A 25906-nucleotide genomic window follows, 5' to 3' on the forward strand; every position below is an offset into this window, starting at 1 on the left:
GCTAGAGCATCGGTCACATAATGCATTTTATATCAAAGAATGCATTCCCGTAGCTGTAGAACAAAAAGTCTATTATGGATTTTAGGAGGCCATTTTCTATTCTTTTACAGAAAAGTAAGATTTAAAATGAATACCAAACACATAAAAAAATTGATTATGAGAATTGATACAAAAAAAGATCCCTCCATAAGAGCAGTTTAGTTTTGAGCGTTGCTTATTTGGCTCCCACTGCCAGCCCAAATCTCACCCTTGAGTCATGGCTACAGATCGGAATACGCTAATTTAGAAAGATAAGAAACTGGGGAGGGAGTCACTTTCTCGAGTATCCTTCTTTTGTTGGGATTATTTGAGTCAAGGAATGACATGCTCTTCAAGACCAGGACTTGGTTACCAAGGAAGGTAATTCATGCAGCTGAGAGGGCCTTCAGAGGGTTCCAGGAGGCAAAGGGTACTGCTACACTTTATTCTTCTACTAGGGTTGCTAAACAGGTGAATCGGTTATGGATAGCACTTGGCTACTGCTCCACTTTGTTCTTCCATGAGAGTTTACTAAACGGGTGAATCGGGCATGCATGGTGGTTGGTGGCGATCCCACGGAGATGGCACCACCTGGACGATGTGAATTAGCCACCCTCCTCCTTTTGAGTGTATTCATTCTCCTTTATTCCAAGGGATTGCAACGGAGCTGCAGACGCCTTCCTAGGCCCCGTATCTTATGGGCTTTGAGTATAACGGCCCCAGACCGGATGTCTCTTGAATTTCAGAATCGCATGTTGTACAAGCTTATTATGGAGTCCATTCGCAGCTGGAGAACTGGCAAGATTGTTCAGGGAATAAAAAGTGCAAACCGGAGGGTCATGCCCTATGAAAAATGGCCCCGATCTGCCTGCCCGACAGAGGCACATAGTCTAGCTGGTAATTGCGCAACCAAAATGCGACAATCTATTCTAGTACTTAAAAAAAAATTGACCGTCAATGAAATGTGAACCATGAAAATGATGCATCACCGAAGGGTTTGGCTCAGTTGGTTAACACCTGTCAGCAAGAGAGGTCAAGAGTTCAGACCCCTTGAGATATGTATGTAATTACCCTCCTTAAATGCATAAAACACCCTTTACCAAATCGAAAAAAGAGAATATGCTTCCAACGACAGACCGAGGTCGAGAATTCAAACCTCCTTGAGATAAATATATACACGTAATTCTAAAAATACGCTTCCAACAACCGTGACCGTTACCATGATACCCTTAACCTATTTGTATTCCTTACAACTAATTTGTAAGCAGGCTCCTTCCAGTCGTTACGAGATGACAGAATCATCTACCAAACCTTTCAATCCTTCGACGCCGTACTTCTTCCAAAGAAAGGTCCCGAGGCTGATTCAAGGGCCGAGTAGACGACGATAATCCGTCTCTATCCCTTCTTGTACCACACATTTCACATACGTTTAACCGCCCAGGGTTATCGAAGGTGCAAGCTGAACATCTCCAAAAACTCGATACATCCCTTCCTATCCGGCTCCCACCAACAGTCCCTCTGCCAGAAATTCGACGTCTCCCAAAGCGAAACAAGTCCTTAAGGAATCTCAGAGGCCAAATCACCACATCAGCAAGTCCACTAACTATACTTACCAGTGGATCCGTACCAGAATAATAACTTTTAATCCGAAGGTAGAGAAATCCAGCAAGTATTCCACCAAGGTGACCCAAGAAAGAGACGCCTGGCACGAACATCTGAATAAGAATCAACTCAGCCCATGCTGCGTATCGTGCGGGGACAATTAATCCATGGACATATGTAAAGTTGTCTGACCGTGAATTGAGGACCACTTTCATTCCAAAGAGCACACCAGAAAACCCCACTGCATGTTCATAGTAGTAGGGTCTCTCATAATCAAAGAATATGAAAAGGGCCCTCGCAAGTAGCAGCGTGATGCCTTGGGACATTGCTAGTAGTGCTGCGACCATTGAAGCAAACTCAATGCTTCCCATTGAACTTTCCAATTGGATCCCCTTCCACAGGAGAGACATCATGTTGTAGACCAAGTGTGATTCACCCGTGTGGTAGAACGCCGACAAGAAGAAGCGCTTCAGGTCTCTGTGCTGCCAATAATTACCAACGATATAGACCACGTGTAAGGAAGAAATAGACTTAACTAAAGCCCCATTTGTTTAGAAGAAGTATATTTTACAGAATCGTCAAAAGCAGAAATAGTTTTGAGAACTGAAAAAGGAAAATTATCAATTCGTGATCCAGTACCATTTGCTTAGGGTGGAGTTCTGCCAAATTCTAAAACTGAAGAGCAAGTCTGGCCATTGGATAGAAAATAGCCGATTTAAAACTGGGCAAATTGCCAAATTTGATACTCAAAATTCAATCATAATGCATATAGGCATGCATGTCTATACAAGTGTACTGTCTACATCCACTACTGTGCACTCTCCAAGGACCCAGGGTTTCAGAACTCTATTTCTCCGCTTGGCAAACCCTGTTATTGCTGAAACTTGACACAGGGAAAACTAGAGGTCCAGTTATCCACAAATTTTGGGCCCCATTTGTCATACCATGTAGAAAATCTTTTGGCTGACAAAACATACTTTGCCCATGATAGCAGATTTAGATGTAACCAAGGTACGAAATTTCGCCAGAACTTCAAGGTGAAATCCCGAAACTTTGGTGAGATTTGGCAATGTTTCGGTGGAAATTTGCCCCCTAGTCTTGGGTAGCATTTGGGGTCATTTTGGGCTGTTTTATTTTTTATTTTTATGTCTAACCTAATTTAAGGCTTATAAACACCCTGAGAGTGCCTTTTTGCCTAAAACCTAACCTAATCTCGATTGGCACATGCCCCGCTGTATGTGGGCAAAACTGAAAGTTTGGAACATGAATTTTAACCAATATAAATATGAATATTATGCTAGAAAACACTAAATTTTTCATTAAAATGCAAACACTCATACAACAAGTAGAATTCAGTATACAAGTATATATCGGTTTGAAACCATCCCTAAAGATAAGCGATGCAATGACATGGTATGGATAAAGTTATTCATAGAGTCAAAAATCCATACTCATACAGACATGAACCACCATATGCTCTACCATTTCCAAATCCATATCTATAGCCATAATCCCTGTATGGTACAACCCCTCAGAATTTTCAAATTTTCCCTCGAATTTTTGAGATTTCAGCAAAATTTCCAAAATCTCACTGAAATTTCTGCAAAATTACCGAAAACTTACTGAAACTTAATCGAAATCTGAGACTTTTTATTTTCGACCCATGCTTCGTGTCGCCAAGTAGCGACAACGAAATTTCGCCAATATTTCCTACCATAGATGTAACATTAAAAAAATTTGAAACCAAATCCCATTTTAAATTTTCAGATGTTGAATTCTCCCCAAACCTCAGCATTGCACTAGGGGAGGTGGTGGAATGTTCAATGGTGTCTTGCTCGACTATATAACTGCCCCTCATGAAACATACTACCCCTAATTTGGAATGAAAATAACAATATGCAAAAGGAAATTCAGAACTAATTAATTCAGAACTAATTACAAGTACAAATAGATTTCCAAAAAATATTTATAATTTTGAAATAAAGACCATATATAAAACCTCCCACGAAGAACATATTATTTGTGGACTAACAACATACAGCAATTGTGTTAAAGTAAAACTTCTGAACCATAGAGCCATAGATATCTCCAGATATAAATGACCAACAACAGTTCAGGATATTCAGGACATCACATCCATCATAATTCCTGGAATCTTAACTGCTTTGGATACCAATTGGTCCCTTTAAAAACAAGGGCTACTGAATCAGACACCCCAACCCCTAACCACCCCCCCCCCCCCAAAAAAAAAAAAAAAAAAAAAAGAAAAATAAGAGAAAAACAGCACAAACAGGTAAAGGAAAAGCAGGCTACACATACAAGCAAAGGCAGAAGACAGAATACAACATACATTCTATTTAGCTGCTTAATGTTTAAGCCAATATCTCCAGCATATCTAGACCAGCAGATAAATTAACAAATATACATGGGATAATGGGAATGCACAAAGATCTTGCCCTCATTATCACAGTATGAATAAATCCATAATCCATGTCCCTGTGATCCTGTTCTCGACTGCAATCGAGTCACCTTAACCGATAAACTGATTGAGCCACATATACGACCATTAAGAGTAAACTCTGATGTCATTGAATCCTTTTCACATATTGTTTTCTACTCTCCTACCAGGATGTTTTCAAGAACAGAAACCACAACATCAAGGTCGTCGGCCTGAAGTCATCTGTTCAAACCCCTAGTTTGCAAATATAGCATTTTTTACATCAAGTCAGCAACAGAGTTCTTTAGTATTCTTTTTAAGAAGAACACAGAGGACAGGGGGAGCTGCCAACCAAATTCCCTTGAGGGGTTGTTGGATAGCCGGAGAGATGGTTAGGAGAGCCTATTCCAAGGAGAAGATTTAGAAAAGTGGTATTTCTTATGAAGCACTTTTTGAGGCTCCTTGCCAGATGGTTGGACCTCATTGAGAGTCTCACAAAGATAGTAATATGCTTCTTTGACAAACCTTTTATGCTCAAATCCATTAATGGAACCTTCAGTACTTGGTTCCCAAGAAGGGGATGAAAGTACTTTTGTGGGATTCAGACCTATTGTTTTATGTAAGCTGTTCAATATTATCAAAAAGATCTTGACCAACAGGTTGCAACAGTGGTCATGAAAAGGGGACCTTGTCAGTGAAAACCAGTCTATATTCACTCAAGGGAGATCATCAACTGTAGATAATTAGTCTCCATCACATTGTTAGAGCGTAAGATTGAGCAAAAAGAAGACTCTCAATAGGAAACCTGTGTTGGAGAGCCATGGAAATGATGAAGTCTCCTACTAAGTTGATAAGGTTCAAGGACTGCTTACCAATTCAAGAAAGGCTGAAACGAAAACTTGATTGATAGAAAGCTAGGTTCTTAAGATATGTTAGACGCCTCCAATTACTCTCATGTGTACTATAAGGCTGCGACATGCATATTTTTGGGCTGCTTAGCAATGTGATCTGTTCACTAGTAATGCATATTCACTACGAAGATGCACTCGCGGTCTCGGAACGTGGTTTGCAGCCAAAGAACGGAAGAGGAACGGGATTTGACACATTAAGGACATTGATATCGTTGGTATCATAAAAGAGATCGGATGGGTTGCTTCTAAGAAGGATAGTATATGGTTCACTGGGTGTATAGTAGATATTTGAAGCATAAATCCCTTAAGACTCTTTAACCTCCCCATAATTGCTCTCGGGTTCGAAGGAATGTTGTATAGGGACAAGGCTGACCTAGTGGTCCAACATTTCATAGCTAACGGGAAGGGCACCCAAATGTGGCAGGCAACTGGGATCCCAAGGGGGTCCTTTTGAAAAGACACAGTGACAGCACAAGGCTCAAAGCAAGGCATCAACATTTGAGGAGAGTAGATACATTCATCCAAACTGATGATTGGAGGCATGTACTGGACAATACCCTTCTCTATATGAGGTTTGGAGTGGAGTGAACTGTTGAACACGGACAGAATCGGAAAGGAGCAACACATCTCATTGTTTAGAAAGACAACTGCTACAGACATTATTACAAAGTCAGCTTGGGAGCTTATTAGACAAAAATCACAGAGGAGATAACTGTGGTGGTACTGCAGTTTCCAGATAGCATCCCAAAGGCATTCCATTACTGACAATGCCAACTTGGGAGCTGTTACTAACAGAAACATTTAAGTGCAACCAAACTGTAAGTTCTGTTGGACCGGAACCATGGTTCAAGAAATCTAGAGTCTCGTTGATCTCGCAAGATATCTCACTTTTCTGGAATAGCGAAATGAAATGCAAGGCAAAAGAAAGAATAAGAAAACTTGACCAAGATCTCGCAAGATATCTTGCTTTTCTGGAATAGCGAAACGAAATGCAAGGCCAAAAAGGAAAGGAAAACCTGACTGAGATCTGGGTCGGGCTGCTTGTATAAATTTCATACAACTCAAGCCCATTTCACCTCCAAGCTGTTGCTTCTCTGAAAAAATCGAAGTTTTGCCCCATTCTTGCTAGAACATCTAGTAGGTTTCATCAACGAAACTCCTACAACATCTATAGCAAGGATTAAGAAACGGTCCAACAATTAAGCTGAGAAACTTAACAAAAAGACTTGCCAAGAAAAACCTAGACAAGACAATGAGAAAGGACTTAAGATCACCAGGGAACCCCACCAAGAACAAGAGGATTTAAAGAGGTTAATCACAGCTTAATATACCCCATCAAAAAGGCTAAAGTAAGACAATAAAGCTCCAAAAGGGGGATATCAGATCCAGGTAAGATCATGAAACTATCAACAAAAGCCAGATGAAACTCATGAAGGAGATTTCAGATCCTAACATTTGGACAAAGGGAAGATGAGCTCCAAGTCCACGGTAGATCGAATGCTATAGTAGAACACTTCAAGAGTGTTGGCATCAAGCTATTGTAATCAGGTCTTGTGAAAAGGAGAAGATAGGAAGGAAAAGCCAGTCCCCAGAATGAAAAGACCTGCGGCTAGAGAAGATGATCTGTACCACAGGGACTTCTTAATATCAAAACCAACTTACAATAAAGTTACAGGACCATAGAACCCCTGGCCAAAGAGATCTGGTTGTGTGAAAAGGAACTTTTGCAGGTTTATTTACTATCAACTCATCCTGGAACCACATTCAACAGAAATCCCAGAGGGTGGACTAATGGGCAGAAATGTGGTTTTCTGACAATATTAATAGGCACTCCACTACTTGGAGATGTATTAGGGATGTTCTTCCAACCAGAGAATTTCATCTAGTGTGAACATCCAGGTGTGCACTGAAATTGTATATTTTATTAGGCAAGAATAGAAAGGAGAGATCACACGTTCTTCCAATATTCTCTTAGTGCTTTTCCGAAGTTCCAGAGATGAAACAAGAACAAAGGATCAGGGTAGTAGCATCATTATTGATGATGTTGGGACCAAGTGCAAAGCCTTAAACATTACACGTGAGTGAAATGCAAAATCAGAAGATGGTAAAGTTCTAGTCTGTGATGAGGACATTAAGAAAATATGTAAAATCTATTTCTCCAGTCTACTAAACGACCATACTTCAAGTATCTATGATTCGGACGATTACACCATACACCATACACCAAAGCATCAATTTTCAAACATATATTCGGATAATTTCGATGTCTGAAGTGAAGGAAACTCCAAAAAGGATGAAAATAGGCAAGACACAAGGTCCTGATGAAAGGCCAACAGAAATATAGAAGAGCTTAGGAACCTACAAGCTCAATTGGTCGACTAAGTTGCTTAATAAGATTAGAAGCACAAGAAAAATGCCATACGAATGAAGGAGAGGCATCGTGGTTCCAATTTACAAATAAAGGAGAAATTCAAAACTGAAATAACTATAGCCATACCATTAATTCTGGGAGAGAGCAATTAAAACCCGTTTAAGACAATTAACCACAATAACAGAGAACCAATTTGGTTTTATGCTGGGAAGATCTACAACGGAAGCTATTTACCTTATTAGAGACTTGTGGAAAGGTATAGAGAGTGTAAGAAAGGCCTTCATATGGAATTTATTGACCCAGAAAAAGCTTATGATAGAATTCCTAGAGCGTTAATTTGCAAGTACTAGAGAAAAGAAGTGTTGCATATAAATATGTGGACATAGTTAAGGATATAAATGATGGTTCATTGACAAGTGTAAGAACAGTAGGGGGCAAAGTAATGAATTCTCAATTAAATTGAACTGCATCAAGGATCAGCTTTAAGCCTATATTTATTTGCAATTATAATGGATGAATTAACCAAAGACATTCAAGATGAGGTTCCTTAATGTACACCTTTTGCTAATGATATTGTGCTGATAGATGAGACTCAAGTAGGGACTAATACCAAGTTAAAATCATGGAGAGAGGCTTTGGAATCAAAATGCTTTAATATATATATATATATATATATATATAGTTTGTAACTTTGGTCATTATTGGATAGACGAAGAGGTAGTGAAACTTGATAATAAAGAGATTCCTCAAAGTGATTGTTTTGGGTACTTTTGATCAATCATAAATAAAAAAGTGACATAGAGGATAATGTTTTCCAAAGAATTAAAATAGGGTGGATGAAGTGAAGAGATGCATCCGAGGTCTTGTGCGATCAACATATTCCTTTAAAGCTCAAAAGAAAATTCTATAGGATCATTGTCGACTAGCTATGACATATGGTAGAGAGTGTTGGGCTATTAAAAATAATCAAATAAATAAATTCATTGTAGTACAATGAGGATGCTAAGATGGACGAGTGGCAAAACTAGGAACAATAAGATAAGACATGATCATATTAAAGTTGGTTTGGGAGTAGCTCCAAAGTGATAAGCTACAAGAAAGTCATTTGAGGTGGCATGCCCACATTCAACGAAGGCCTGCAAATACCCCTGTACGAAAGAAGTGCTATAATCCAGATTGAAGGAATTAGAAGAGTTAGGGACAAACATAAGATAACCTTAAAAGAAGTGGTGGGAAAGGATATGCATGGCCTCAAATAGAGCTGATTGGAAAGGCATAATCCATATAGCCGATGCAATTTTGTGTGTGTGTGTGTCTATATATATATATATAGAGAGAGAGAGAGAGAAAGAGAGAAATGGAGCACCTATATCATGCTATTAGGTCCAATTACCATCTTGACATGGTCGCATTGCACTGTAATGGAGCTTTAAGAGGTTTGGCAACAACCTATAGAGATGTGATAAGAGATGCTAATGGTAAACCTTTTCTCACTTATGCAAAGAAAGGAGATAAACTATCAGTCCCAGCTACAAAATTACAAGCAATCCTTGAAGGGCAGCACTATTGCACTAAGAGGGGGTTCGTAGGGGGTCTGCATTAGATCTGGTTCCCAACTAGCTATTGACACTATAAATTGAACAATTCAAGGTCCCTGGAAAGTGCAAGGCAAAAAATGGGAAATCAACAAAAAGGACAGTTTGCTATATGAGAGCAAATTGAAAGTTCAGGCATGCATGGAGATAACAGATTCAATTAGAAGATTACATTATTTATACATGCAACCATGGTGAAAATTTCGCTCGAAAAAAGGAAAATCCAAAACCTGGTACTTTTTCTGGGAAGTTTCGATAGGGCTTTATATGACCTCCAGATGGTCTGAATTTTTGCATCCTACCTATTTAAAGCATAATAAACACAATGGAACTACAAGTTACCCAAAAAAAAACCACTAAAAAGTTAACAATTAAGTATATACTACCATATGAGAATAACCAAGGATATTATCAAATAGGCAACCGTATTACTAACAACTTAGAGAGTTTCTAATAATCACGGAGAACAAATGAAGTTCGAAGTTAGAACTTCAAACTTAGTAACTTACAACTTACACAGTTTCAATAATCAATTACATGGACAACAAGACAATTGGACAATTTGAGTAGTCAACAAAAGAAGAAAAGTCATACACTACTATTGTGCTAGGTATAATACATATGTCCATCTTCCCTCTGCACCCCATAAGCACAATACATGTCCCACGACGTATGGTCTATATAGTTGTCGACAACAACTACAGTTCTATATGTCGCCTCACCCACACGCCTAGATGTTTTGACAGTGGGAAGTTTGGAATCTCCAGATAGCTGAGAATGGGAGGGACACCATAAGGTTCCACTTGTGGCTAACTCTGAGTCTGATAGTCGGGAGGGACACCATAAGGTCCATAACCATAAGTCAACCCAGAAGTAGAACCAACACTCTCCATAGCATTATCATATGATTGGGACTCTATGGGTCTATGCTATCCAAATCCTCTAAAGGTGGAGCCTTTGGAATCTCTATGCTCATGGATCTCATAGAGCCCACCAAGCTCTCTGCATCAACCAGATGGTAAGACCCATATGTTGATGTGTCCTCCGTACCATATCAATGCTTTTTCCCCTTCCCCTTCCTCAAATATGTTGTCGAAACATTACGACCTTGAGATGCATCTCCATCATGGTCTGAATCCTGTGTCCCATAGGTGAACTGACTCTCGCCTGTGTATCTTAATGGTAAACCTCCCCATCCCTCACTCTCACATATTGTCAGTGATGGTGGTGGCCTCTCCTTAGGATCAGTTAAATCCTAATCACAAGGTCCAACATCCTCATCATCCCCTCTATCCCCTCCATCATCATCATCGTGTGGGGATAACTGAGTCGATGTGTCATCCTCAGTTTCAAACAACCACACAAACAAATCCTCACTGGGGGTGGATGCATTGGGTGTGGCACGAAGGGACAGGCGGACGTTGCACGTGCACTCCCTCATGGGCCAAGAAGTCATCCACATCAGCCCCCATTCTGCAATGTGTCTACTGGGATGACCTCCCTCCTCATCCATCACCAGCTGTCCTCTTTCCTTTATCCAATCTAACAAGGGTCCTCATCATCCTCCTCCAACTCAAAGATGTCAGCCAGCACGATCATATTACTCTCTATCCATCCCTTATGTAATATGATCCTCCTTTAGTATCATATTACAGTGCACATAGGCAAGGTTCTCTAGATGGTTCACACCGAATCAGTTGCGCCTTTTTGAGTGGATGAGATTGAAGGTACTCTAATTCTACTCACACCCAGTGGTAGAACATGTCTGTGAGAGCACTCAACATGTAATCACAGTCAAGTAGGGTGAGTCACGGGCCTCACGGCCATATTGGAACCTACCATTTAGCTACAACAAACATAGACTCAAAGTTAATACTTAAGTAACTAAAAGATACAACATAAAATAATTAAATATATTATGACTTGACTTACCCCAACAGTCGAATCTTCTCCCTATATGGCCATGGAGCTATCGAGACTCCTAGTAGCATCCCTAAATGCCTTAATCTGAAATAAAGTAAAAACAATATCTATGTTAATACTTAATAATTAATAACTTAATATAAAACTATGAATTGTGAATTATGAAATCTCCTTCTCACCTCCATAGTGATGACTACCTGTTTGGATGGTTCAACTACTTCTCACCAGCCTTATAGAGTAAATGGTTCAACTACTTCTCCCATTTGTTGCGGATGATACTGAGGACTCTTTGGATGCCCTATGGGAGGATTTGAGCAACCTGCTTCTGCATCAAGTCCACTACAGCCCGTATGTGTGGTAGAGTAGGTCTTCTCTACTGATCTAACATCCTCAACACATGCACCACAGACTCAAGCATCTTCACAACTATGTTCACATTATTCTAGAAGTTGTCACTCAGTATAGTATTTTAGGCTCTCCTCGCTGTTGTGGTTGAAGAACCTCTCAATTAAACCACTCCTCCAATCCAAACATAATCCTAAGGCCAACCTTCTTGCTCTCAAAGCTCTACAATGCAATCCAATTGGTCGCAAATCTGGTAATGCTTAGCCTCACTACTCACCCCGACAACGACGCCTCAAAAGAATGGTTATAGATGAAAGTGCTCACATGCCTTACTTCTTCCACCACTTTCTTCACAAGAGGCACTTGACCCATGTCCTTTAGCATGAGGTCAATGCAATGAGTAACACATGAAGTCCAAAAGAGCTTATATCTCTTCAAGTAAGCATTTCGCAATTAGTAATGAAAATCTAATATGTATGTATGTATTTAAAAATTAAAAAATAGACTAGAAGACTAGAAGTAGAAGCATGTTTTGATACCTGGGGTTCTCTTCCACCTTCATCCCAGCTTTCTTGTAGTTGGAGCCATTATTTGTTACAATTTGGACCACATTTTCCACTCCAACCTCTTTCACCACTCACTTTAACAATTCGTAAATGCACCTTGCATCCTTCTACTCACTAGATGCATCCACTGACTTGAAGAACATTGTCCTCCCATCACAGTTCAACAAGAAATTGATGATGCACTATCTAGTGGGATCAGTCCAACCATCACACGTAACTGTCACTCTATAGTGAACCCACATAGGCTTCAAATCCTATTTATGCCTAGGTAGTTACACATTGTAGGTCTCATGGGTGGTGGGCCCCTGTATACCACTCCCAATCCTACCTATCTCCTTAATCATATCCTTATAGTAGGGCCCTTGTGTTGCATGTGCTAGAATGTTATGGCACAATGCCCATTTGGAGAAAGTCATCCCAACTTTCTCCTTCATGCTCCCCCACAAGTGCTTCAACTTCTTTTTCTGATGTCCAAACTTTCTAAATAGGGTCGGATCTATACAAAGAATCTCAACATTCGGATCAGTAGCATGTGCTGATAAAGCTCGGCCCGTGTTAGGGCCTGTGGCATATGAATCACCTCCTTCACACTCTGAGTCCTCCTCATAGGGCCTCCCGAGCTGCCTCCCATTCCTGTTGGCTCCCTAGAGGACACACAACCAAGCCATCTGCAGCCTCCGCATATCATCCATCCTCACCTACTCCCTACTCACCCCTCATCTGTGTAGACTTAGAGTCAGGCTCACATCCATACTCTCTTGGCTCCTGTAGATTAAAGTCCTGCTTTCCTAGGTCTAGGAGGTCATCTAGGCATTCATCCTCGAACTCCTCCCTCTGTATTTTCTTCTCTTTCCTCTTTTGCTTTCCACCAACCAAGTATGAGCCCATTGCCTTCTTGATCCCTAAGGGCACCTTGGGGCATCCTTTTACATCCCCACTTCCCCTAGCTAGATGCACTCCACCTCCTTTTATCTATTTCTTACAATAATTGCACCCACTCTTCTTCCTATCAGCATTAAGTGGTCTCCTGTGTTGCCAGGCTACATCTGACATATTTCAAAGAGAATGTTTGATACAAGAAATGCACAATAAGTATCTTAAAAAACATTCCAATAAGCTTAAAAATTACATACATGCTTTTATAAATAATCTCCTAGTTTTAAATATATAACATAAATTAAATAGTATTTTAAAGACATTAAAAAAAAATATTAGCAACAAAAAATCTGATTCAACACCATCATGGCATAGATCAAGTGATGGTGTTTCACAATCATCAATTTAAAGCTCATATATGAGTGTATACATGTGTATTTTAGGAATATACCTATTTTACAAAATAAATTTTAAAAAATAGTAACAATATCCAAAAAGTATTTTAAACTTCACACAATCATAGATCAACTCTCCAAACTAAACATACCTTAATTTGAAAGCAATCTAAGTTGATTTGAGGCATAAACAAAACAAAACAAAATGGGAAAGTCTGTTAACTCACCTTGTTAGATTCTCAAAAACTTAACAATGGAGGAGCAAGAGTGGAGTAGGAATGCAAAGGAGTTGCTAAAATGAGGAGAGAAACCAACAAAAACCAAGAAATTGCTCGAAATGAAACCTGGAGGAACCTACGGAAAGTTATCAAAATTCCACAGGTTCTGTTGAAATCATGTAATTTATAAACCAAGATGTATCAGTTTCAGCCAAAACAATGATGTCGTATAGTTTCGGCCAAAATCCTAACATGTTTTGGTTAAAACATGGTACAGGGACGATTTTTTTTTGCATTTCATCTCTTTTTTTATTTTGCAGAAATTTCGATCAAAATTTATTCCATGTATGCGACTAATGGGCAATTAGTTAGCCTGGACTCCTGAGGAACTGTGTTGTCAACAGGCCCCCCCCCCCCCAAAAAAAAAAAAAAAAAAAATCGGCCTAAAACCAAGACTCACAAGACCCAAGGGTACTTTGGCCATTTTTTTCAACCTTTTGGGGCTCAGAGGGGGTCAAGTTGGAACACCCTCAATCCAAGGGTCATGGATCTATCTTTATCTTTTCTTTATTTGGACTAGTATTTTGTGAGTTCGATAAAGTCCTAGTCCAGCATGGAAGTCCCAATTGGAATCCATCTTAAAGTGAGATTCCTTTTGGATAATTAGCTTCAAGGGAACTTACATATAGACCCCTGGGTTTGCAATCAATTACATATCATACCCCTAGAAAAATTACAGATGCCCCCTTGTTGTTTAGAATTGGGGTTAAATGATGATGTCAACACAAAACAAAATTTTGAAAGACCAATTTTACCCTTCCTTATTCAAGCATTTCTCATAATATCAATTTTAACTTTAGAGTTTATAACTTCAAATGTTATAATGACCATGATACCCTCATATGAAATTTAAAAGAAATTACTAAAGTACCCTTGTTTGACTCTAAATACTTCTTCATTTAGGTAGGTGAAGGGATTCCCTCTTCACCCTGCCAAAAATCACCCACCGGTCCCACTGGCTGGAAACCACCGTGAATAAATGGAGGATCTGATTGCAAAACCCCTTGCACTAAGCTAAATTCCTGAACCATGAACAAGAAAATCAGCTTAAAAGGGTCATTACAATCTGCCAAGAACTTGGGCATCTCATGAATTATATTATGCATTGCCCGAGAAATGCTGAAGAAGTAAACGAAAGCAGCAAGTGACAACCACAATTTGAGATCCTGAAACACAGTATCTCCAGCAAGAAGCTTCTTGACAATGAATGGAGCCGATATCAGCACCAATGCCAATAAATAAAAACTCTATCTTCTTCCTTAGGAATTTAAATAATTAAAAATATTAAATATTAAAAAAACTAATTAATTTCTGTTTTAAATTTAAAAATAGCAGAGTATTAGTGGAAGCATGTATGCAATTTTTGGAGCATGTTGTGGATATTTTTAAGATAGTTAGTGTGTATTTTATACATTTTTAAATTATTTATATATTAAAAAATAGGAGGTTATTATTAGAAGCATATATGTCATTTTTGGAGCATATTGTGGAGTTGTTCAAGATACTTAGTGTGTATTTCTTGTATCAGGCACTCTCTTTCAAAGATGTCAGACATAGCTTGGCAACACGGGAGGCCACTAACAACTGATAGAAGGAAGAGCGAGTGTAATTATTGTAAGAAACAAATAAGAGGAGGTGGGGCCACTAGATTGAAGGTGCATCTAGCTGGTGGCAACAGGGTGCCCAAAGGTGCCCGCAGAGGTCAAGAAGGCAATGGCCTCATATATTAGTGGTGGAAAGCAAAAGATGAAAGAGAAGAGAACACAGAGGGATGAGTTCGAGGATGCATGCTTAGATGACCTTCCAGATCCTGAGGATTACGGTATAGATGAGCCAGGAGAGTGTGACCTTGATCCAGAGGCCGATCAGCTAAGGAGGGCGATGATGATGAGTAGGGAGCAACAGAGGGTTGATGACATGAGGAGGCAACAGAGGGGTCTAGGTTGTGGCCTCTAGAGAGCCAGTAGGTATGGAAGGCATAGGTGGCTCCGAAGTCCCTATGAGGAGGACTCGAGTGTGAGGCCAGGAGGCTCCTATCCCACGAGCCCCTACAAAGGGTCGAGCTTCGTTAGCACATCCTACAGATCCGGATCTTGAGATTCTTCGCAATGATCTGGCCTTATTTGCGAGGCCTGAGCATAAACAGAGAAAGTTGAAGCACTTATGGGGGAGTGTGAAGGAAAAAGTAGGGATGGCTTTCTCCAAATGGGCTTATTACCATAGTATTCCAGCACATACAGCCCAGGGGCCCTACTATAGAGATATGATTGAGGAGATAGGCAGGGCTGGGAGTGGTGTACAGGGCCCCACTCCATATGAGATATATAATGTCTATTTTCCTAAGTATAAAGAGGACTTAAATGAGTATATTAAGGGATTAAAGCCCATGTGGAATAATTATGGAGTGATTGTGATGGCTGATGGTTGGACTGGTCCCACTAGACAGTTCATCATCAATTTCATGTTGAATTGTGATGGGAGGACAGTGTTCCTCAAGTCAGTAGATGCATCCAGTAAGAATAAGGATGCAAAATATATTTACAAATTATTGAAGCAAGTGGTGAAGGAGGTTGGAGTGGAAAATGTGATTCAAATTGTGACTTATAAAGGCTCCAACTACAAGAAAGCTAGGTTGAAGATGCAGGAGAACTCCAGGTATCTAAACATATAGTATTAATTTTCATTTATAAATACATATATTTACATTACATGTACACTTTATAACTTTGTATTGATGCCTTGATGGATGGACAAATATAAGCTCTTCTGAACTCCATGTGCTGCTCACTGCATTGACTTAATGTTTAAGGACATTAGAAAGGTCAAGCTTGTGAAGAAGACCGTGGAGCAAGCCCGACAAGTTAGCACCTTCATCTATAACACACCTATGCATTAAGGATGATGATGGACAAGTGTCAGGGTGAGTTAGTGAGACCAGGCATAACCAGATTTGCTACTAATTGGATAGCACTGCAGAGCTTTGAGACTAGGAAGACTGGCCTTAGGAGCATGTTTGCATCAAAGGAGTGGTTTAACTGGGAGGGTTCTTCATCAGTGGGAGGAAGGAAAGCATAGTTGACCATACTCGATGAGACTTTCTGGCACAATATGAGGATAGTGGTGAAGATGCTTGAGCCTGTAGTGCATGTGTTGAGGATGGTAGATCAGCAGAGAAAACCTACTCTACCACACATATTTGCTGCAGTAGAGAGGATGGAGCAGCAAGTTGCTCAGGTCCACCCACACGGCAACAAGAGAGTCCTCCAAATCATCGAACTTAGATGGCAGTCTATGTTGCAGCATCCACTACATAAGGCTGGTGAGTTGTTAAGTCTAGTATTTAATTTAATTTTCATTATGTTATGTTATCACACTATTAAGCATTAACTATTCCCTTTTATGACATACTTTTTTCTTTCACAGCATACTATTTAAATCCCAAGTACCATTACAAGGACAATCTTGGGATGAAGCAAGATTTGATGGATGCTATCCAAACTGTAATGGAGAAGTTGGAACCGGATCCAGCTAAACAAGCAATCATCCTTATGGAGGTGAGATAGTGATTTGAATAATTTAATATTCACAATTCATAGTTTTATACCAAGGCATTAACATAGTAACTAGTAACTAGTTATTGTTTTTTCTCTTTATATATTAGATAAAGGCATTTAGGGATGTCACTAGGAGCTTCGGTCGTTCTGTGGCCGTATCGGGATAGGAATCCACCCCTGCAGGTAAATTCATTCATTTATTTCATTATACATTTAATTATTATATTCTATCTTTAATTTAGTTATTTAAGTATTAAAATGACTTGGAGTCTTATGTTTGTTGCAGCTGAGTGGTGGTTGCAATTTGGACGTGATTCACACTACTTGAGTATGATTGCAAGCAAAGTGCTCTCCCAAACATATTCTGCCACTGGTTGTGAGCGAAACTGGAGCACTTTCAGCCTCATTCACTCGAAGAGGCACAATCGATTGGGTGTGAAGCATCTAGAGGACCTTGTCTACATACACTATAATATGAGACTGAGAGATAATCATATTAGACAGGGGATGTACAGAGAGAGTACCAATATCGAGTTGGCCGACATATTTGAGATGGATGATGATGATAACCCAAGAGTTGACTGGATCAGGGACAGTGGAGAGCCATTGTTGGATGAGGAGGGAGGTTGTCTCAGTAGACAGATTGCAGAGGAGATGGGAGCTGATGTGGAGGACTTTATGGCGAGGGAGGGGAGTGCACATGCAGAGCCCGCTCGTCCCTTCGTGCCACACCCTAATGCATCCACCCAGAGTGAGGATTTGATTGTCTGGTCCGACATTGAGGATGAGATGATTCAGGCCTCCGGCGATGACGACGATGGTGGTGATGATGATGGAGGGGATGAGGAGGGTGTTGGACCTCGTGATCAGGATTCAGCTGATCCTAGGACAGACCACCACCACGACGTGAGAGTCAAGGGTGAGGAGGACGACCACCGAGATTCACAGGCGAGAGTCAGTTCACCCATGCAACACAGGATTCAAACCATACTGGAACTGCATCTCGAGGCCAAAATGTATCCTTTACAAATTTGAAGAAGGGGAAGGGGAGACAGCACAGCTGTAGCACAAAGGACACGCCATCATATGGGTCCTACCGTCCACCCGATGCCGAGAGCTGGGTGGGATCTATGAGATCTATGAGATCGATGAGCATTAATGATGCTAGAGACTCCTCCACCTCCAGAGGATCCAGATGGCATCGGCCTGCAATGTCCTCTAACTCCTCATATGATACTGCTGTGGAGAATATTGGTTCTACCGAGTCGACTTATGGTTATGGAACATATGGTGTCACTATCCCTCCTAGCCATCATATTCAGGGTCAAGCCAGTCAGCCACTAGTGGAGCCTTATGGTTATGGAGTAGCCTATGGAGCTTATGGTGTCCCTCCCACTGTCACCTATCGGAGTCAGCCACTGGGACCTTATCATTATGTACCTTATCCTTCTCCTGAGAGCCAGGGTGCTCTTTCATTTGTTAAGCAGATCTTCCACTCTATTCCATAGCCACAAGGTCCACCACCACCAGTTCCTTGTTTGGAGATTCACAACTTCTCACCGTCAGGAAATCTTATGCATGTGGATGAGGCCACGTACAGAGATGCAGTTGTTGACTACGTCCAAAACCATATGGGTCGAACATTATGGGACTTGTATCGTCATTTGTATGGGGTGCAGACGGAAGAGGGAGATGAATAGAATAGACAGGTAATTAATAACATTCTCACTTCTTCTCTAATGTACTATATACTTGGGAAGTTGGATGTTACATTTTCAGTGGTTTTTTTAGTAAACTAGTAGTTCTATAGTGTTTATTATGATTGAAATAGGTAGTATGCAAGAATCCAAATCAATTTGAGTGCATATGAGGCCCGAAATTGAGGTTCCAAGAGTCAAATAAAAAATGTCCAATTTCGGTCAAAATGGAAATTTCGACCGAAATTTCTTCCTCGCTCTGACAACAACTACAACAATTCCCATCACTAACACAACTTCATTAGATGATCCCAAAAAGAAGATTAGGAAGCCCTCTACCATCACCAACTCCAGAGAGAGTTGAATCAAGCAAGTTCCTTGAAGCTCTTCAACTATGGGTTCCCTTTTAATTTCTTCTTCTTTTAATTAGTTGAATTAATTTGTGTTTTGAGTTCTTTCATCTTGTAGAATGCAATCATCTCGAATTGATGATTTGGGAAAATCCAATTTTGTTAACTGCGTTGCATTTCTTTATTTATGAGTTTCGGTGGGAGTTTTCTTGGCATAAAGCTTATTTAGGATAATTGTACAACAGATTGCATTTGGTCTTAGTCTAAGACTCTGGGTTGTGATTACAATTTAGTTGTGGTTACTAAGTAGGGAAGGTTTAGCACATATTTAGGATGAAGGCGTCTCTTTAAGGAGTTCAAGAGGAAGTGACAAAGCCAACTCACACATATCGTCCTTTTATTTGCAAGTGGTTTCGACCAGGTGGGACCGGTGGGTGATTTCCGACAGGGCGAAGGAAGCCTCTTCACGCATCTAAACGTAGGAGTATTTAGTCAAACAATGGTACTTTAGTGATTTTCTTTAAATTTCATGTGAGGGTATTTTGGTCATTTCACATTTGAAGTTATAAACTCAAAAGTTAAAATTGGTATTATGAGAAATGCCTAAATGAGGAAGGGCAAAATTGTTCTTTTAAAATTTTGTTTTGTGGTGACATCATCATTTAACCAATTCTAAATAGCAAGGGGACAACCTGTAATTGATTTTTTTTAGGGGTAGTAGATGTAATTGATTGCAAACCCAAGGGATCTATATTTAATTTGCCCTTAGCTTTAATATTGCATGTAGTTTTCTATAAATTCCTTCTTTTTTGTGTGTTATTATTTATTAAGTTGTAAAGGGATCCTAGTCTATAAAGGATTCTCTAGTCTAGCCTAATTAGGTTTCCTTATTTGAGTCCAAGACTTTTCCCTCCAATTGAAGGCTATTTAAAGCCCCAATGATGTGGACCTGATTCTGGGGTTAGGGTTTCTTGGAAAGATTCCCTAGAATTGGGGATTCGGCCAAAATCTTCCAACAAATAATGGTAGAATTTTGTAGGAAAGTTTTGGAATGCTTTGTCGATCTCTAAGAATTTATGGGCAACCTTAGGGACAAATTAGGACTATCGACAAATCACCCAAGGGATGGTTTGAGATACCCAAGAATGATATGGTATGGGACAAATATGGGATGGAAGGGAAATTGGGGTTCCTAAATAGAATTAGTTTTGAGAAGGGGTTTTATGATGGATATGGTTTAGAGGGAAATATTAGGAAAACATTGGAGGGAAAGCAATTCAAAGGAATTGAAGATCTTGGGTAATTTCTCTTCTTTCTTTTCTTTTTCTCTTAGTTTTCTTTTCTGTTTCTTTTTTTTTACTGTTCAACTGTTGCCACAAGTCAGAAAGGGGAGGGAAAGAGAATCTGAGAGACGGGAGGGGGTGGGGAGAGTGCTAGAAGGGTCGTAAGGGTGGGAGAGGATACTTGGAAAGTCGTAGGGGCCTGGGATGCATGCTGTCAAGCTGTGGCAGCAGGGGAAGAGGGTAGGAGTTCTTGCACAGACAGGGAACAGGCAGGGAACAGGCAGGGGTGATTTGCGAGGGGTCTAGGAGAAGTGAGGGTGCTGCTGCAATTACAGGGGAAAGGGAGGGAGATGGCTGCAATGATGGGGAAGGGGATTCCTAGGGCTTGCGATGGGGAGAAGGCAAAGGGAAAGGATGTGATGGAGGTAGGATGCAGGAGAAGGGGCTGGGCTGTGTAAACTTGTTTTAACTGCCAGAGATGAGAGAGAGCTGCTGATTTGTTGAAGAGAGGATGTTGCACTTGAATCAAGAAGCTGTAAATCCGCCGAGGCTCCGTCAACAACGACCCCAGTCCTCAACTTAATAACTTTTTCATTCAATAATCAGACTTGAGAATTATAATGAGGAATGAGACTTATTTATAGCCTTACACCAAAAGAAGAACTTAACTCAAATTGTGACTCAACTAAGACTTAGAGAGCAACTTAACTAGGGTATCCTTTATAAGTTAGGAGACTCTTTTACAACCAATTAACAAGCACCTAAATTAAAAGAATTCCTTTTGAAATAAAAGACTAATTTATCTATAAGAGTCCTCTTTAAAGAAAGACTCCTTACCTAAGTAAATCACAGCGACTAATAAAGAAAAAATTCAACAAAAAAAACTCCTAAAAGATAGGAACTCTTCTTGTAAAAACAGTCTTATATTAACTACAACTTAACCAAAGAAACCAACTCAATCACAACCAAAGTGGGATGAGATCTCGCGAGATATCTCGCTTCTTTGGTTAACCGAGATGAGATAGGAGTCGAGTTCTGCGAAATGGGATATCTCGCTCAAGATATCGCCATATCTTGCTGGGACTCTCAATTTTCAACAGATTTTTTGTGGATTTCACCTAGATTTTCACTTGCAACTGCTCTTAACACGTTTAAAACACCAAAGAAAGATCAATCATTCTCTGCTTGTCTTATGAACTTATGAGTTAATGACTTATATAGAACTTCTAATAGTTGTATAATTTTATTATTCTATTCTCGAGAGTCGAGATTGTGACACTCATATGGATGAATTTTGATGACATTTAAGTTATTTGATGCACTTGCTTCTCATTTATATGCCTTAAAGGTTGAAATAAAGAATTTAAAATGGACTAGAACTCTAATAGAACTCTAGAATTAGATTCCAACAGTGGAAAGGAGCTAAAATGACCAAAATACCCCTGTACTAAGGTTCGGCCAGCTTGCCTAGGTGGGCCCTTGGGCCCACTTTAGGTTTCGCCATTTCAGCCAGGGGGTCAATCTGTGTTCACACCACTGCTTCCTGGTACACAAGGCGGTTGAACTTAATAAAATCAAAGACCTGGAGTTGTGGGGAACATAGCCCACGACCTAGGTTGAGGATTTATTGAGTTTTCTGCAATTCCAGCTTATTACTTCATCTTCTTCAAATGTAGTTCAGCCAACTTCAACTCAAATTCAGAACTTAGACATTCCTAAAACCAGTAAGTACACCCCAGCCCTTTCCTCAACCCCAAAACCCCCCCCCCCCCTTCTTTGAAATTTGCAGCAGCAAGCCCCCAACCCTCCCTTTTGTTCTCTCTCATTCGTAACCCTCCCTCACCGTCCGAAACCTTGCACACCCTTCCCTTTACCCCTCCCACCCCAGCGATCCTCCCCCACCCCTGCAGCAGCCCTAGCAGCAACCCCAACCTTGCAGCACCCCGTCACCCTTTTGCCTTTCTTTCTTAGGGTAAGTCTAAAACAGAAAAGAAAAGCCAGAAGAATAGAAAAGGAAAGAAAGAAAAGAAAAGAGAGAAGAGATCAAGAAAGAGAAAGAAAGTCAAAGATCCAAGATTCCCAAGAAAAATACCCAATATCATTTCTAAACCCTCCCATACCCAACCGCAGGCTTCCTCGAAATCCTTAACACATCCTATACTTCTTTGTTACATCCCATAGGGATTTAATAAAACCCAATCTACCTGAAAGCCTCCCCATAGGGGTTTGTTACTTTTCTGATCCATCACAAAACCAACCCATTAAAATTTGTTAAAACCTTAAACATCCCAAAAACCACCCATAAAAATTCACCCATCCCTAGATTATTCATAAGGTTCCAAATAAATCCCGAACCCATTACAATCTCAACCCCTGCAACCCATTTAGTTTTGTTAATTATTCATAAGGCTACCCCCATAAAGCCCGAACCCACTACCATCTCAACCCCTGCAACCTATTTAATTTAGTTAATTCCCATTCTAACCCAAAACCCAAATTTAACAGTATTATTCATCCCATCCAGTTTTGTTAATTACTTTGCTAACTCTCAAGAGAATTGGTTCTGGGTTAACCCTAAATTCTAGGGAAAACAATCACAAAACCCTTCCCTAGAATTGGATTACATCAAACTGCCCAGTGAGCTTCTAGAGCTGACTTTGAAGGATGCAGTTTTTTTTTTGTCCAGGTTGTAACTGGGTGTTCGTACCAATTTGGGACACTAGTTGGGAGAGGACCTGATTTAGAAGATCTCCTACCCCATCTTTATTTTGGGGGTTGTTGGGGGCTGTCTAATATGTGGTTTTCCCTTCTCTAATACAAAGCATAGTTTTGGGGAAAGAAAAAGGTAAGATTTACAACATGAAAAACTCAAGCTCATTAACCCAAGAAGAAAAATGTACACCAATACCGTACAAGTGTAGGCTTGACCACCACAACGTAATCAGTAGTAACTGAAACACTTCTGCAGAAAAAAGAAAAACAAACAAAAACCTATTCTCTATATCATTCAGTACAAAGGCGTTTTTTTATATTAATACAGGGATGGGGATATTGCATATGCCTTGGCGATAGTAGAACCTATGACCTCTTCACTAAGAGGTTAGTTTTACCACTAGAACAACTCTTAGCGGACAATATATCCTGAAATTGCTCCTTCATAAACGGGAAAAGCCACATGATACCCACGATATTCAGATAAATTAAAACGGTTCAGAAAGTAAGCTATAAAGCGGAGTAAATGTAACAATAACAATGTCAGGCTTTATAACTCGTATGAAACCTAAGCACGATTAGAATGGCAAAGCAGCAAACCCATCAAATAAAAACCAACAGCAGAAAAGCCACTCAATTATTGCGTTGAAAGAACAACGTCTGAGTAGCCTTATCTCAATGGTCGGCCACGTGAATCCTTGCCTTCCATTCAGTTCTATTCAAGAACTGACCGCGTAAAAGACGTAAGACCTTCTCCTGAAGTTATTTTAGGCCTGATCTAGGCGTAGGCAAGCCATTATAATTACTCAAATGACGAGAAAACGTTGGGAAGAGAGGATTATTCAAGAAGAAATTAAGAGGAGAATGAGTGAGCGCAAACCGAACCTTGACGATGAGATTAGGATTGAAGCAGACCTCGTCGAGGGTAGGAAGAAGGTTATCGAGCAAACCAGGCCTCAAATAAACAAGAGCATTGGCGACGAGGAGGCCAGCAGTTACAGGAGGCTTTCTCTCCGACCGGTAATACTCGTTGACAACGTGCACGGCGAGAAGAGGAAGCATCCCTCGCGAAACCCGCCTTCCACCTGCTCCTTCCATCTTCTTTTCCGCGGGAAGCAAATTCTTTGCTCGTTCAGGCTTTTGAATCTACTCACAAGCTATTTTTTCCTTCCTTCTGCTCGTCGGTCACGTACTTAATGCTTTAATCTGCAAAGTAGAGTAACCAGATGTAAGGCGCAGAGTAGTAGAATCCTATAACCAACTAAGGAATCAGAGATCGCCCAAAGGAGAAGGAAGCCGGGCTTCTTGCTTCTTCTTTTTTCTTTTTCTTCAGAGTTTTTATATTTAGGGTGAGGGGATATTAATTATTATACAAACCACCGCGTCATATTATTCATTGACGGTGTTTGGTAACGTTCTTAAAAAAATGTTTTTGGTAATAGAAGACCGTATTAGAGGCATTTGTTAAAACGGTTCGTTCTTCTATTTTTTAAGAATAGACCGGTCAAAAAAGTGATTTAAATAACACTTTTACAGACAATCAAAAAGATATTTTACCAAAAGAACAAAAATAGAAGTGATAAATTAGTTCAGTGATTTAAATAACACTTTTACAGACAATCAAAAAGATATTTTACCAAAAGAACAAAAATAGAAGTGATAAATTAGTTCAAATTAAAAGAACGGTCTTTTGGCATAGAAATATTAAAAAATAATTTTGATAATAATTGGTCTCTCATAACGGAATGTTACCAAATGTATACTAATAATCCAGCAACCCGTGATGGTGTCCACTGCTTTCTGTTTCACAATGAAGCAATTGAGGACCCACACGTACAAATCTCAAAGAAATAAAAAAACAAAAAACATGGAAGGAAGTTGGGCACGTTTGGTGACGTTCTTAGAAAACATTTTTAGCATTCTTCGCTTGTGAACGGAAGAACGTATTAGAGGCATTTGTTAAAATGGTTCATTATTTTGTCCTTAAAAACGGACCGATAAAAAAAGTGGTCTAAAAAATGCCTTTTGCAGAACAAAAAAAAAGATGTTTTTAACATAAACAAAACTGATAAAATTGGTCTTTGATTGAAACTTAATAATAAATTTATCAAACACCAACTTATTTAAATAGTGTTCTGAAAATATTTTCAAAATATATTTATTAAACACCCATTTTCAAGCATTGAATTGTCTTCCAGCAAGCACTAAAAAATGGTGTCGTATAAGAACTAGTCTCTCATAACAGAAACATCACCAAACACACAATAGAACAAGTATGATATGTCTAAAATACCTTTTATCCATTCCAAAGAGTTTTTTCTTCTTCTTCTTTCTTTAAACTAGATATTAATTCAAGCTTAATAACCAAAAGTGTTTCTTACGTGTGGGTCCTCTTAGAAACCCTAAACTAATGGTGGGTCCCTTTAGGCAATATAATATGTTTAGGTCCCAACCAGACTAACACCGTTATCCGTTGTTAAGTGTTTTCAAATTTCAAACTTGAAGGGGCCAAAAGAACCATTCAAGTTTTTGTGGCAAAAAAATTGTATCTTCTGGCCTCTTCCCCTGTAAGTAAGAGCCGAACACTACTTGCTGTCCTTGTGATAGCAATTTCTCTTATTAATCTTTTTCGTCCCTAGTGACCCAGATTACTCGTCAAACATTTGTTGCAGTTCATATTTTTTCCATTTTCTCCATCTCGGTGTCTCTTATACTGGGACTATGACAAACAAAGCAATTAACTGTAGGTAGGTTATATATAACACATTGATTTGGTTCAGAGAATTAACCAATATTTTACAGTCGGGGTTTTTGCCTGACATGCTTATAGTAGTTGTTTATTTATGTGTCCCGTATATTTTTCAGCAGATTCTTTTACATTTATTATCAAGTATGTGATTGTAAATATTAATAAATAATCTCCTTCATTTGTTTGGTATGTTATGGAGTTGTTTGGAGTAGTTGTGGTGCTTTCTTCATATAAGGAAAATTTG

The 25906-nt window shown here is 39.6% G+C and overlaps 1 protein-coding gene across 1 annotated transcript; it reads right to left on the minus strand.

Moving 5' to 3' along the window:
• Window positions 1-13: 13 nt before the first annotated feature.
• Window positions 14-24248, minus strand: RBL14 (RHOMBOID-like protein 14). Its single transcript, XM_089153748.1, has 2 exons — window positions 23799-24248; window positions 14-2102 (listed from the first exon to the last, which is right to left on the minus strand). The coding sequence occupies exons 1-2, from the start codon at window positions 24009-24011 to the stop codon at window positions 1317-1319; spliced, it is 999 nt and encodes a 332-aa protein (XP_089009874.1). The 5' UTR covers window positions 24012-24248; the 3' UTR covers window positions 14-1316.
• Window positions 24249-25906: the final 1658 nt, after the last annotated feature.

The sequence above is a fragment of the Hakea prostrata genome, chromosome 4, assembly GCF_041222555.1.
Source record: "Hakea prostrata isolate BN-2017 chromosome 4, UWA_Hpros_2, whole genome shotgun sequence".
Classification (NCBI taxonomy): Eukaryota; Viridiplantae; Streptophyta; class Magnoliopsida; order Proteales; family Proteaceae; genus Hakea; species Hakea prostrata.

What these genes read in the sequence shown, in the direction of transcription:
- RBL14 (XM_089153748.1), bottom strand. Translation starts at nt 24,011, where the DNA reads ATGGAAGGAGCAGGTGGAAGGCGGGTTTCGCGAGGGATGCTTCCTCTT. An exon ending in ATCCTAATCTCATCGTCAAG is followed by an intron (nt 2,103 to 23,798) that starts GTTCGGTTTGCG and finishes AATTATTGGCAG; the next exon opens with CACAGAGACCTGAAGCGCTT.